General features: G+C 42.8%; 1 protein-coding gene across 2 annotated transcripts in view; it reads right to left on the bottom strand.

Moving 5' to 3' along the window:
* CRPPA (CDP-L-ribitol pyrophosphorylase A) overlaps positions 1-16,058 on the bottom strand; it is a 348,505-nt gene that overhangs the window by 193,242 nt on the left and 139,205 nt on the right. For both annotated transcript variants that reach the window (XM_063450737.1, XM_063450738.1), the window contains exons 4-5: positions 6,592-6,696; positions 3,703-3,748 (exon numbers count right to left, since the gene is read on the bottom strand). In XM_063450737.1, coding sequence (XP_063306807.1) covers positions 3,703-3,748; positions 6,592-6,696 — 151 coding nt within the window. The remainder of the gene's footprint in view (positions 1-3,702; positions 3,749-6,591; positions 6,697-16,058) is intronic.

The raw sequence follows: 16,058 nt of genomic DNA, 5'->3' as shown, positions 1-16,058 counted from the left end.
GTTTTAAATACAAAAAAACTAACTTGCTATATATGTCTCTATATAGAATATCACCAAAACAGGGCAAAAAAAACATGGTTTGCAGTTCTAAATGTACACTGTACATTTACTGTACTGTAAATACATTTAATAAACATACATTAATATATGCATAAATACAATTTTTTTTTTAAATATAACATCATTTGAAAAGCTTATCCAAAAATACTAATTTGAGGCCTTTACTGTATTAGTAATGCCTCAGCACTTTCACCAGTTGAAGAAAAGAGAACAACTTATGCAATGTTTCCTTGTTGTGTTTGAGATAATACTAAAAGTGCATTTAAAAATAATAATAATAGGAGCATAGACCAACGCTGAGAGTTACCTACCCAGCGATTCTCAATTTTCTGAGAGTATGGGACGCATCAATACAGAAATACAGATTAGCATCATCCCCTTCTCCTCTCATGTCTTTTCTCCGAAACAGGGCGTTTGCTCCTTGCATGACAGCTATGGATTTCAGACACATAGAACAAGCAGGCCTACGGAGGATCTGCCACCTCTTTCAGGGTATCGAGGTCATTGCCTTTGATGAACTTAAACAAAGGAGACAACACACACCATCTGACTTTTTTTAAATACCTACAGATTAAGGATTTCGTTAAACAACCTCACATAAGAGAGGCAGCACACAAGCCAATGACGTTCTTTTTCTGCAGCCATGAGAGAATTAATTTCCTTGGGAAAGGGGGTAGAGCTCGACCTTCAAGACGTGTACCGCACAAGCTCCTGATGATTTGGCCGATTTGGGGGTGCTAAGCCAAGCCATGGAGCTATTCCACCTGCTAAAGTAGACTACATTGGTTTTGGGATTACTCATAATTTTACTTCCCTGGGAGCCTATGAAATCTTGTTGCAGTCTATTGTTTCCAGAGCTGTACTCCTACCAACCCCCTCTGGACCAGCATGGGATATCTGGGTCCCCACTGGACGATCTCAAGCTGTTTCAGACCCATTTAACTTCTGATCTCAGCTGCCATCTCAGCTCCTCTTAGCCACCTCCACCATTCAAGATGGTGGCTGCCTTTCCACATGACATGGGGGGCCTAGGCATGTCTCAGTAGCCTTCATGCAGTTACTTACCTTCAGACGTCTGCTCCTACCAGCCCTTGTATACAGGCGTGCTCACAAAATGGCGGACATTTTCGCAGTGACCAAGGAAGGCATGAAGCTGATACAGGCAACTCCCTTGGCACAACGGATCAATCCTTAATGAAGCTGGAAGCAATCTTCAAGTGATTCTGGGCTACCTTGGAAGCGCGTACAGCAGCAACATCACATCTGTCTCTGGCAGGTGATCGGAGGAGCAAGCGGCAGGGAATGAGAGGGCCCCCACGAGGCACAGCACTTACACATACACCAGTTCTTTCAATTGTTAGCCCACCTGGACTGAAGGGGACTGAAGGCCTTTAAGAGTTTGGCCTCAGCGCATCACCCACACCAGCGTAGTATCGCCTGCTGAAAGTTGCAACTGACCATCAGGTCCTACTGCACTCCCATGCACAGGAGGGACTTGAACTCTAGGAGTCACCGAGCCTGTGGCCTAGAGATTCTGGCCTACACATCAGCCTGAGGTGGGTGAGACTTATTATCTGTTCTGCATCTGCTCTTTGTGACCCTCCTGCAGATTCCAGTTGCCTCCCTGAATAAGGAATCAGATGATGGGAGAGTATTGATGTCTACAGGCCTATCGCTTAAGATTTAATATCTTATGTTTTTAGTGGCCATCATCTCACTCTAATGTTTTTTATTTACTTTTGACACGTTGTCTGATGTTTTTCCTTTTTCTTTTCATAAGGTTTGGAGTGCTTTGTTGATAAGATGCTTAGTCGGAAAAAAAATCGAACATGCGTGCAACTTAAACTATCGCTGTTCCTGAAATTATTTACCGTACTTACATAATAATGTGTTTATTAAATAATGTAATTTATGATGTTTCAGTTGCACAAATTGCATCCGCCATACAGGACCATCCACTTCGAACTACTTTATCTCTAAATATCACATACATGTGTGTGAAGCTGGACAGAAAGTAAAAATGATCAATTCCCATCTGCCCGCCTCTCACACATGAAATGCCTTGCAAGAAGATACTTTTTTGTTTATTATTTATATTTTTGTCACATCCTTTTTTCCCAAATTATTTATTTATTTTCTGCATACTTTTTTTTTTTGTTATCATTTTCTATTATGGATTAGTATTTTTATGGGTTCTATTTTTCTACTTTTTATATTTTTTTCTTTATTATTATTTTTACACTCTTTTGTCTAAACAAGACTGTGTATGTATACATACAGTTATTTCAATGTTTCCAACGTCCTTACGTCACAACGTTATGACGTAGTGGACGGAATACTCAAACCACGCTAAAATGATGTCAGAAGGACGCGTCACGTGGGAACGGGCTGGCGTGTCCTATATAAGCATGAACTTTCCTGTTCTCGCCTAGACCATTGAAGAGACAACAGGTCCAGAGTGTGCATTTTTTTTTACTTAATCTGACATTCTACATATCAAGCATTTGCACTTTTTCAACCTTGTGGCAATATATATTTTTTAGAATTATCAATAAAGGTCAAACATACATAAAAACGTTTTCTGATATATCTATATAAGAATGCGGTATCAATCTTTCAATTGTTGTATTAGTTGGGGGGGCCTAAACAGTGGGTGGTCTTGATACCTGCATCTTTTGTCAGGAGAGTGCCAGCATCAGATTTTGTTTTTTGCATTTAATCCTCTTCACACTCAACACACTATGAAATCTAACACTGACATTAACCCCTCTCTAACCTTTAACCCCCATTTACCCTAACAACATCTAACATTATTTTTAACCCTGCATTCATTTACACAGCTGTAAACTATACTCACACATTCAAACACAACATAGAACACAAACAGAAATATGCACATACATACATGTATATATACGCAGTTATCAAATCTGAATGTACAGTGAGGGAAAAAAGTATTTGATCCCCTGCTGATTTTTTTTAGACTGATCATTTCCTTGTCAGTGGGCAAACGTTCAAAATCAGCAGGGGAAAAAATACTTGTTTTTCCCTGACTGTATATTGCTTTTTTTTTAGAATTGTTTTTATGTCTGTGCTGGCAATGTTATCATTCTTTTTTTTTATTTTATTTTTGACAGGGGTGAGAGCAGGGGTGTGTCTTAGAATTCTGTGTCAACAGGCCCCTGCCAAGTAAATCCTGCCCTGCATAGTGGGCTGTGTTTCAATGATCCACAATTCACAGTTTAGGTAAATTCTATGCTGTTACCGATCACATTTAGTTACAGACGAAGACCTCCATATTGTATAAAGCTATACTGGTTATCAAACTATACAGCATAAGAGAGCTCACAGAAATGTATTTATATGCGCTGCTCTTTACTTTCTTGACCTCAAGAATGCCAAAGTAAACAAGGCCTATCCATTATTCCTAGTCTATTTGACACTAAATGAATGTGTATTAATTCGCATTTCAGAATGCATTGATTATTTGACATAGTTTATAAATGCCCAATAACTGTCTCTACATTCTATGCATGTCTGTACAACAACAATCCGAAGGGTGAAAGTAAAAAAATAAAAATAAATATATATACTGTATATATACACACAATTACTTTAAAATAATATTGAAAAAGCACCTACCCTTAATCATTGATTCAGCTGCATATAAATCACGCTTGTAGGTCACCTAAAGCACAAATGAACCTCATTAATTACAGTGAGCAGGAAGGAATTTAATATCAATAAAAACAGTGCCCCACAGCAGTACGTTACATTGGATATACAATAAACAAATGATTTTGTCAGTCTGCTAATTACACTAAACATTGCTGGCAAGTCTGGGAAACCAGAGGATTTCCTATTCACAGAACACAAACTTGAATTATGTGTGTTGAATCAGTGCTTTAATACTGAACGGGGAATGTATCCCTCCTCCCATTGATTTCTGCCCCCCTTGTGCTGGAAAAGAAATAAAGATACGGTTTCACTAAACCATGAGTTGTGCTGAGTCTACACCCATACCGCTTAAGTGTCCCATTTTATTAGTGACAGTCCCTGTTTTAGATCCAAACTGCTCTGTCCTACTTTTTTTTTTGCCTCTCTGTCCTTTGCTGTATAACAGTGGATAACAGCTTCCTAGCAATAAAACCCACGGCAATGTGATTTAAACAAGTTTAAAAATCAGTCAGAGTACATTAGATACCTTGGCCTACCTACCTATCCTCCCTGATACACAAGTACGTCCTACGCTCTGCCGAAGACCTGTGTCAATCCTCTGTTCGTACTCGAACCTCTGATGCTCACCTTCAAGACTTCTCAAGGGCTACACCTTTTCTCTAAGTCCCTTCCCTCCTCCATTAGACTCTAACCCAGTCGCCATTCCTTCAAAAAAGAATTGAGAACTCACTTCTTTAGGAAAACAGATCAATTAAATTGTTAATTGCTCTCCCTCCCCACACCTTGCTTCTTCTCCTGCAAGTGAAATTTATTCCAGTAACCTACTTTTCTATCCTACCCTTGCCTTTTGTGCCACTATACCCCACTCCTTGAGGCACGTAAGCTCATTTGAGCAGGGACCTCAACACCCTCTGTTCCTTTGCGTCCAACTCGTCTGGTTACAAATACTTGTCTGTTGGTCCAACCATTGTACAGCGCTGTGGAGTTTGTTGGCACTTTATAAATAATATAAATGGTTATTAGGAGATCTTGAAACCATAGGAGTGTCATGTAGTTGTGCCACCTACTGACCACACTACCAAGCACATCCACTTTTTGTTTTGTATATTATAATTTTTATTGCTATTGATATGGCATAGTCGTAAAGTTACACGAATAACAGGTTCACACAGCACAAATGTTAAGGATAATTTTTACGATTTTACAAGTAGAAAGGATAAAAAAAGGCACAAGTATATAAGATATTGCATTTCCACCTATTACAATGTACGGTTGTATATTTACATCCATACGTGTGGTTATGTAGCAATTGCAATAATCCCGTATGACCGGAATCGTGCAGTGGGAGCATGATATCTGTATCTATGCCATTGATAATAACATTTTAATGCAATTTAAGAAAAAGATAAAACTAAATGGAACAATGTAATGGAATAATAAAACCTGGGTAAAGGAATGTTAGCAGCTGGTGTAAAGAGAAGGTAGGCAGGCACATCCTCTTATTGGCCATCTGAAATGCATGGAAATTATGTGCAACTCCAACTGGGGTATCTTTCCAACTCATGTACAAGTTACAATTAAAGGGACACTATGCATGATGGCCCTTACAGCATATTGTAGTGGTTAGGGTATAATGAGTCTTTTGGCATTCCCTCAGTTTCTGTCAAAATGTTTTTGAGTGGTTTGACAAAAAAAGGATAATCCAGCACCCAGAGCCCAAACTCTCTGTTGCCGCTAAGATAATGTTGAAGTTTACTTCTCATTCGATCGTAGATTGCAATGAAAATACATGGTTTTCACAGTTATTTTTTATAACAATTTACACTAGGGCAGATAAAGTAACATATTTCAAAATAGATCAGTTTATGCATTGTCATTGTGGAAAAATATCATATTTCTAGAAGGTTCGCTGTTAATTATAGATCATATACTAACTACACGGACTGATTTTGTTTCAGAGCTTCAACAGGTGGTTTGCTGCAAGTTTGATGTTTAATGATTGTTAGTGGTTCCAAAATTATTACATAAAATATTAACTTCAAAGAATACACCCCAGGTATAAACCTAGGAGTATTACACATTTTTTATGCATCCATTGTATCACTATAATCTGCCAAAATAGGAGAATTTGGTCTAGGGGCAGGAATTGATTAGCAGAAATCTATGCACAGTCTCAGGTGTATTCAGAGCTTCTAGGGGCTTAAATTGAGTAAGCACCTTTCTAGTTATGAAACACATAATTAGCTGAATTATCATACATCCTTTCTGTGCTTCCTGATGACATGTACAACTGTGTTATTGGACAATGCAGCTTAAGAGGGAGGAACAGAAAGGGAGCTATGTGCGTGTGCAGCAATAAAGAACTATTTTAGAATAAGGGAGGTTACGCTATTTTGTTTTCGCAAAAAGTATTCAAAATTGAGTATGCCACATTCACAGCCAGTAGTTTTGATCAAAATCTTTACAAAGTATTAATACGTTCTGTTGCTGCTTAGAATGTCCCTTTTTTTAGGATAATCTCTATAGTGCATTAAAAAAAAAAGTGGTAGCCTCACCTTGGTGTATTTCTTTAGACTAGAGAAAAATGCAAACAGTTGGGGCTGGTTTGCATAAACCATCAATTACACAATCCCAGTAAAGATGTTTGAGCATTAAATGTTACTTAACTGGAACATCACCCACTCATACGTAGATATATAAGCTTAGGTTAGGGGTGGCACTGTTGATAAAATGTGCAGGGTCCGTTGACTGTAGATTGGTTAAATAGTCATTGCATTAACTGAACTAGGAATACATAGATGTTGAACAAACAAATACTGTGTGGTAATATATAACATGTCATGTTTACTTTACCTTCCAAAGATCAGGTGGTCCATCCAAAAGTTTGGCTTTCGTGTTACTGTACTCCAGAGCCAAATGAAGACATTCTGTTCCAAAATCCAGGTCATATTCAGTACACTGTTGGTTCAAAACAAATACAATTTTTTAGACAACAATTTGTAAAATTGTAGCTTAAGTCTTATTTTGAGAATATGTTTAATTTCTGTCTGGCTTCACCCGGATAAGCAAACAGTCAAAATAGCAGAGCACACCCTACCCTAAAGCTACTGGGAACCTCAAATTGACTCACATGATTTACATTTACTGCTTTATAAGTAAGTTAATTACTGGGATTTCTGCAGACTTCAGCTAAATTCTGCCAGGATGACAACGTTGTTTTACACTGTATCTGCATCCCCCCAAAGAATAAGTATAACAGTTGTACATCATATATTTTATTATACCTAATATGATGTCATATCTACAGATGTTTATTGCCATGTAGTACTAAAAAATTATTTTAGCAGTGGGGAAAAAAAGGCATGTCTTTTTTCTTTTGAAGTGCAATATTACTTAATACGGTAAATTGTGTATAATGTGACAACATTTTGGGGGAAAATGTCTTGTAGAATCTTATGAATTCACCAGTTGTGTTCCTTTCAAAGCTAATAAACCGAACAGTGTCTCAATAGATTTCTAAAAATCATTGCATTGCGTAAAGGCAGATGGGTTTCCTAAGGTTCGGGTTATAACAATGCATCTATTACATTAAAAACTTTAATTACAGTGTTTACACCGGTATGTTTTACACTGTACCTCATGTGGGTGAGGCTTAAAACGAAAGACAGAAACACACATACATATATATCACTTTTTCTTTCTGCTAACAGGTGTTTGTACAGTCCACCGTATTTATACATTTCGATTAAAGTTTTGGAGTTTTACCTTGTAGTGGTGGTGGACACATTAAGGGGACTTACCCAGTTAAGTTTATGGTTTTTGGGTGCACCATTCATGATGTTACTATTAGTACTTGGTAGAATAAAGATAAGGAAACACTGTCAGACAACATGGAATTTATGTCTGTACAGTAAAGTACGACCAAGGTAACAACTTGACTGATAACATACTATTTTATGTTGTGTCCTTTTGCTCTTGCACCCGTTATAGATATTTCTTTTTCTTTGGTGTTGCAGAGAATGAAGCCAGCATAGGGTATTTTTGCTCATGCCTGGTTCTGCACAAGAGCAGTCCTAGCCGGGTGGGTTGATGATACTTCCCATTTACAGATGACAGATATCACTAGCGAAATCCATTGTGTTACTGGCAAGTCCTTGTTATGGTCCAGCCCCCCCCCCCCCCCCCCCCCCCCCCCCGACAAATTACAATTTCATGCATCCAAATTCTGGAAAGTATGCACCTATACAATCTGTTAAATGTCCTACTTTATTGCTGCAAAAATGTCTATTGTTATCAATGATGATTGATTCCAGAAATGTAGAATTATAAACCACTTAACTTGGTCTGACTCTAAAAAAGGATTGTCAACATCTTAACCCATCATATGTATCTTCTTTATACTATTGACAAGGTTAAAGTCCAGGTATTACTTCAATAAATGGCTTACAATGAATTGCAGGTGTTTTTCAATATGATGTAACAGGGGCATATGCAAGAAATATAAATTAATGTAGCAATTCCAACTCACTTGCACCACATCAAATATTCTTTAGATTTTCAATTGATGATTTTACACAAAGACTGTCTTTAACAGAAAAGTAAATTATTTAATGTGTAAAAAAAATAATAAATCTTTAATGTAAACTGATGACATTTCACTTTTCTTTAGAAACGAATATCATTTCTTTTGACAATGAAAACCTTTCCAATGTTTGTACTGACTAAAACTTTGATGAATGTGGTTTGAAGTAAAAGCAATGAAGGGATCCATTCTTCAACTGGCTGATGAAAGAAGATTCTGTAATGCCTAACAATTCTGGTTTATAATATGAGAATACGTATATCTTCATACGTGATAAAGTCAAGTAACCCTGGAAGCAAAGATTGCAAGGTTTTACAAACTTAAAATGTGCATCAAAACGCACATTAAGAGGTATTCAATTATATATAATTATAAGTTAAGAGACACGTCAATTGTAATTGTATATTGTTTCACAGAGCCTCTTCGTTACAGCACACAATGGCAGATGCAGTATTTTCTCATACATGACCAGTACCATGCACAGTATTATTGGCATGATCCTCCTGGCTCACCCCATCCCCCGGTCTCACATTCATGTGTCCCGATGTCAAAAAGCTACCATGTCAAATCTTCTTTAGGACCCTCTCCTACACCACACATACCTCTAAGATTTTCTAAAGAGAATTTAAAGCTCCTTATGACTTCATGACTTCTCAATGAGGCCTGCTGCCTATAAAATATGCAGTAGTCGAACTCAAGGTGCAACAACTGGAAGTTAGATTGACAGTAGAGATGGACCTTATCTCAACAACCTTAAGGTCTACACATTTCATTAATACCCCAGAGTGAAAGGTAGACTTATCCATTCTCAGCACAAGCAACAACCACATAATACACACTCTATGAACACTGCTCACTTTTCACTCAATTTCAAAAGTCATTTTCTGACAATACATCATTAAGACAAGGATCCCTTATGATCTAATTGTTGAAACTGCAAAATTCACTTATGGAATGTAGACTGATCAACTTTTGGAGCAACTAAGGAGTTCAGGGCAATATTTATTTGTTCTTATTTATCCGCCATCATAATTTCAGCATCTTACTTTCAAACAAAATAGACACAATGAGTTGGTTCAACCATAGACCTGTCTGAACGTTGCTACCTCCCTCGCCTTTTCCTTCCTTGGAACACTTATAGCATCTGTATATACATTTTATATCGTACACACACATATATGGCATCAGGCATTTTTAGGAAAATTTAGATTCTTATATGCATTTGATAAAGGCACACTCCAGACCCTGCAAGCACTTGATGTTGCTGAAGTGCTTTATGTGGCAAGAATGTGACCTCTTTTTTTCATTTTACAAAAACTGCAGATTTCAATAGAAATTGGCACTTTCATAACTTAACCTTGTTACACCCTCCCTGGCTGTCAATCAGACAACCGGCCCTGTTACTTCCTGGTTGGGTAGGTCAGTGAAGCTAAACTCACAAGGAAGGCAATTGCTCAGAGCACCTGCCTTGCAAAGACTTCTCATTGAGCTGCATTGGAAAGTCTGTGACTGGGCTGGGCTAGAAGATGAGGGCTTGCAAAGGGAACAGACAATAGATTTGCATCTTGTGCCAGCTGTTTTTAGATATACCCAGAAGAGTAAAATGCATAATTAAAAATATGCATGTTTTCATTGGGGGTTTATCTACTAAACAGTGATTTCTATTTTTACTTGGGCAGTGCAGTGCCTCTTTAATGTGTTCAGATAACAGCCTTTGTTTTGAGCTCTAGGCATGTTAGAATGTCAATAAAAGAGATTTATAAAAGTGTCACCAACACTTTTCTGACTAATTTTTGGTGCAATTTTCCAAACCTGTCAAATTTCTCATGTGTTTTAGATGACTTTAATAAATACAATCACAATGTAACTGCCACTTTTGAGAACACTTTGATAAAACAATCCCTCAATTTGATCTTACTGTATTTTATTCCAAATAACCTTAAAAAAAAAAAAATTCTCCTAATATAAAAATAGAGTGAGACAGCTGTATTCATCTTGAGAAGTAGTAGCGTATGGGAATGTTACAGGAGAATTGCAGGTTTCACAGTGCGGTACCTGGAAGGAAGAATGTCAGGGTTAATAACTAAAGTGAGATTTCAAAGTGAATTTAAAATTTAAGGTCATAACAGACAATCTGGAAAAAGTATCTGTCAGACATCTATGCTTTCAGCCTGGCTACTCTGGCCTTAAAGCGGCACTGTCATGCCGAACTTACCTTTCCTCAATCTCTTCCTCTTCTCCCCCTCTCTCAGGATCTGTTATTCTTTTCTTCCTGTCTTCTTTAGTTTTCTTTAAAATCATAAGACAAAGTAGGGACTCTGTCTTATGGAGGATTCCTCCGCTTGACCAGCTCTGACCAGCGGAGGAGCAAAGTGTGCTTCATTTCCGCTGGTCAGAGCAATTTTCCCATGATCCCTAGCTTTCCTCCCAGTTCCCACAATGCTTCCTGTCAGTATTGCCGAACGTCCTGTCACTTAGACAGAACGCCGGCAAAACTGCCGAATTGCATCCTAACAGAATGAGAAGAGTTTCTCCATTGGTGTTAGGATGCAATTCGGTACTTTGTTCGGATCGGAATTTCATTCTGATGAATGAAACCCCGATCCTATTCATTGCTGTGGCTGCATCTTGCAGCCGCTTAGTAGATAACTCCCTAATTCCCACGGTATCAGGGAGCTATCTACTAAAAGGCTGAAAGACCTAAACTGGTCTTTCAGCCAACTTTACTAATACTAAGTAAAAATGAATAGTAAATAATATGCCCCTACTCGCTATACCGCGAGTAGGGGCATGTCTAGTAAGCAGTGAGCAGCCTGTGGCTGCTCACTGTAAAAAAAAAAAATATTGCCCCCCACCCCTAAACGACGGGTGGGGGCTGTAAAGTAAAATAAGGGAGGGAGACCTATTGTCGTCCCCCCCCGGCCCCCACCCCTGAGCAGTGGGTGGGGGCCATAAAGATAATGAGGGGGGGGGGGGACCTACTGTCCTCCCCCCCCCGGCCCCCACCCCTGGGCGGCGGGTGGGGGCCATAATGGTAATAAGAGGGGGGGACCTACTGTCCTCCCCCCCCGGCCCCCACCCCTGGCCGGCGGGTGGGGGCCATAATGGTAATAAGAGGGGGGGGGACCTACTGTCCTCCCCCCGGCCCCCACCCCTGGCCGGCGGGTGGGGGCCATAATGGTAATAAGAGGGGGGGGGACCTACTGTCCTCCCCCCCCCCCGGCCCCCACCCCTGGGGGTCGGGTGGAGGCCATAACAGTAGTAGGGGGGGGGACCTACTGTCCTACCCCCCCCGGCGCCCACCCCTGGGCAGCGGGTGGGGGCCATAATAGTAGTAGGGGGGGGACCTACTGTCCTCCCCCCCGGCCCCCACCCCTGGCCGGCGGGTGGGGACCATAATGGTAATAAGAGGGGGGGAGGACCTACTGTTCTCCCGACCCCCACCCCTGGGCGGCGGGTGGGGGCCATCATAGTAATAAGGGGGGGGGCTACTGCCCCCCCCGGCCCCCACCCCTGGGCGGCGGGTGGGGGCACTAAGTAAATTCCCCCCCCCCCCCATCAAGGTGACTAGGGGTGCCCAAGCCCCTAGTCACCCACCCCCCACCCAAATAAAAAATGCCCCTACCTACCCCCCTCACCCTAAAAAATAGTGAGGGGGGGGGGCGTGGCCTACAGAGCGAGCAAGCAGACGTGTCTCCTTTGAGCTCCGTAAGGGCCTGGGAGAAAAAACGACAAAGAGCCGCGAAAATAGCGATCCCGAAAATAGAAACGATACCCCCAACACATAGTGACGATGGGGCGCAAAAATAAAAGAACTCACCAGCAAGAAGCTCCCCGGCAGCAAGATATTCGGCTTTCCTTCGAGAGGCCGCAGGCACAGCGCCAGACCAAAATGGCGCCGGAGGAGCAGGGGACGCCGGAGCCTTCAGAGGCCTCCCAGGAGGAGGAAGACCCGCCGAGCTCGCCATGCTCCAGAGCGGAGTCTAGCCTATCTGAGGCCGACGAGGATGAGACACCCTCCACGAAAGGAGACATCAGGAGGCTGCTGACCGACCTCAGGAAGGTCTGGAAGGAGGACCTACAGGCAGCCCAGGCGGAAATAGGGATGATCCGTCACAGGGTGCAGGAAATGGAGGACAGAGAGGCATCCAGAGCTCAACACATACAATCCACAGACAGCAGACTGGAAAGCCTCTCCTCCCAGGTACAACAACTGACCCAAGCAGTGACCACACTAGAAACACGCCACAGACAAAAAAATCTGCGTCTCAGAGGCGTCTCAGAAGAGATACCGGATGAGATGATACTTACCTTTGTAAGAGACCTAACAAACACTATGGGCATCACAGACACCCCTGCACAACATACCATAAGCTCAGCATTCAGAGTGAGGAAGTCTGCTGCGGCTCCAAGCAACGCGCCTAGAGATATAATAGCCGTAACCAGAGATATCTCAGTAAAAACAGCGATTATGAAACGATCCAGGGAGGGGGGACCGGTACAACATAAGGGCCAAATGGTCTCAATATATGCGGACATACCGTTCTCTGCTCTAATGGAAAAGAGGAAGCTGGCCTCAACCGCCAGAAAACTAAGAGAACACTCCATAAGGTACCGCTGGGGGCAGGGGGGATCACTGGTAGTGACCAGTGGAGACGCAACTACAACACTGACGTCAGCAGACGATCCTGTGCCCCTGTTGCAGAAACTTGGGTTCCCACCTTGTACACGAACAACCGCTGAAGAGACGCAAGTAGAGTCACCCAAGAGAAACAGAGAGCCCACGGCCAGCGGCACCCCTGAGTCCCGGCAAAGATTGCTCTCACCGGCCAAACAGACACAACCCACAATGAAGGGCAAGGACACCAGCTCAAGCAAACCGCGACATGTAGACGGACAATTCAAAGTTCAGAGACTCACATACCAGAAACCAAGCGGGATCAACACAAAGAGCTATTGAAGCCTGCTGAACCTTCCCAGGCGCCCGGGCTCATATCGACGGATGTATGCCTAGACACAGAACTATTCCCACCAAGTTTTCCTGTATTTAGGATATTTCCAGATTTTCATCACCCATTCATATTGTTTTTATTGTGCATACCTATGCCTCACGTACCTTCACAATGTCTTGTAAATTGTTCTTTATGACATATACAGTCAAATGTGCCTCTACATCAGTGCTTAATTACCTTACCCATAATATGGTAAAGATGTTTAATGCAAAATAATTTCAATAAAATTCAAATTGAAAAAAAAAAAATAGTGAGGGGGGAATAAAATTGCTAACCTGTAAAGTAAAATTAAACTTACCATTCGACGTCTTCTTTTTTCTAAAATCTTCATTTTTCAGCCCCAAAAAAGGCCAAATAAAAAACCATCATAGCCGTCGAACTAAAAATAAAATGAAAAACCCGAGCGCAAAAAAAAAAAAAACCCGACGAAAAAGAAAAAACCCGAGCGCACATAAAAATAATCCATCTTCACCCATGGAGGGCTCCGCGCAGACTGAGCTCCGCAGGGCGGGGCAAGGCTTATAAAGCCTTGCCCCGCCCTGCAATTAGCCTAAGAACACTCTGATTGGTGGGTTTAAGCCAATCAGAGTGCTCTTTGTAATTTTTGGATGGCTTGAAATCCATCCAATCACAGTGCTCTGTGTCATTTTACAAGCGTGGGAAAGTTCTTTGGAATTTTCCCACGCTTGTAAAATGACACAGAGCACTGTGATTGGATGGCTTGAAATCCATCCAATCACAGTGCTCTGTGTCATTTTACAAGCGTGGGAAAATTCCAAAGAACTTTCCCACGCTTGTAAAATGACAAAGAGCACTCTGATTGGCTTAAACCCACCAATCAGAGTGTTCTTAGGCTAATTGCAGGGCGGGGCAAGGCTTTATAAGCCTTGCCCCGCCCTGCGGAGCTCAGTCTGCGCGGAGCCCTCCATGGGTGAAGATGGATTATTTTTTTGTGCGCTCGGGTTTTTTCTTTTTCGTCTGGTTTTTTTTTGCGCTCGGGTTTTTTTATTTTATTTTTAGTTCGACGGCTATGATGGTTTTTTATTTGGCCTTTTTTGGGGCTGAAAATGAAGATTTTAGAAAAAAGAAGACGTCGAATGGTAAGTTTAATTTTACTTTACAGGTTAGCAATTTTATTCCTCCCTCACTATTTTTTACGGTGAGGGGGGTAGGTAGGGGCATTTTTTATTTGGGTGGGGGGTGGGTGACTAGGGGCTTGGGCACCCCTAGACACCTTGATGGGGGGGGGGGGAATTTACTTAGTGCCCCCACCCGCCGCCCAGGGGTGGGGGCCGGGGGGGGCAGTAGCCCCCCCCCTTATTACTATGATGGCCCCCACCCGCCGCCCAGGGGTGGGGGTCGGGAGAACAGTAGGTCCTCCCCCCCTCTTATTACCATTATGGTCCCCACCCGCCGGCCAGGGGTGGGGGCCGGGGGGGAGGACAGTAGGTCCCCCCCCCTACTACTATTATGGCCCCCACCCGCTGCCCAGGGGTGGGCGCCGGGGGGGGTAGGACAGTAGGTCTCTTCAGCGGTTGTTCGTGTACAAGGTGGGAACCCAAGTTTCTGCAACAGGGGCACAGGATCGTCTGCTGACGTCAGTGTTGTAGTTGCGTCTCCACTGGTCACTACCAGTGATCCCCCCTGCCCCCAGCGGTACCTTATGGAGTGTTCTCTTAGTTTTCTGGCGGTTGAGGCCAGCTTCCTCCTTTCCATTAGAGCAGAGAACGGTATGTCCGCATATATTGAGACCATTTGGCCCTTATGTTGTACCGGTCCCCCCTCCCTGGATCGTTTCATAATCGCTGTTTTTACTGAGATATCTCTGGTTACGGCTATTATATCTCTAGGCGCGTTGCTTGGAGCCGCAGCAGACTTCCTCACTCTGAATGCTGAGCTTATGGTATGTTGTGCAGGGGTGTCTGTGATGCCCATAGTGTTTGTTAGGTCTCTTACAAAGGTAAGTATCATCTCATCCGGTATCTCTTCTGAGACGCCTCTGAGACGCAGATTTTTTTGTCTGTGGCGTGTTTCTAGTGTGGTCACTGCTTGGGTCAGTTGTTGTACCTGGGAGGAGAGGCTTTCCAGTCTGCTGTCTGTGGATTGTATGTGTTGAGCTCTGGATGCCTCTCTGTCCTCCATTTCCTGCACCCTGTGACGGATCATCCCTATTTCCGCCTGGGCTGCCTGTAGGTCCTCCATCCAGACCTTCCTGAGGTCGGTCAGCAGCCTCCTGATGTCTCCTTTCGTGGAGGGTGTCTCATCCTCGTCGGCCTCAGATAGGCTAGACTCCGCTCTGGAGCATGGCGAGCTCGGCGGGTCTTCCTCCTCCTGGGAGGCCTCTGAAGGCTCCGGCGTCCCCTGCTCCTCCGGCGCCATTTTGGTCTGGCGCTGTGCCTGCGGCCTCTCGAAGGAAAGCCGAATATCTTGCTGCCGGGGAGCTTCTTGCTGGTGAGTTCTTTTATTTTTGCGCCCCATCGTCACTATGTGTTGGGGGTATCGTTTCTATTTTCGGGATCGCTATTTTCGCGGCTCTTTGTCGTTTTTTCTCCCAGGCCCTTACGGAGCTCAAAGGAGACACGTCTGCTTGCTCGCTCTGTAGGCCACGCCCCCCCCCCTCACTATTTTTTAGGGTGAGGGGGGTAGGTAGGGGCATTTTTTATTTGGGTGGGGGGTGGGTGACTAGGGGCTTGGGCACCCCTAGTCACCTTGATGGGGGGGGGGGA

This window comes from Pelobates fuscus, chromosome 4, assembly GCF_036172605.1.
Source record: "Pelobates fuscus isolate aPelFus1 chromosome 4, aPelFus1.pri, whole genome shotgun sequence".
Taxonomy (NCBI): domain Eukaryota; kingdom Metazoa; phylum Chordata; class Amphibia; order Anura; family Pelobatidae; genus Pelobates; species Pelobates fuscus.
Note: the sequence above shows the minus strand (reverse complement) of the source record. Positions and strands in the feature narration are given on the sequence as shown.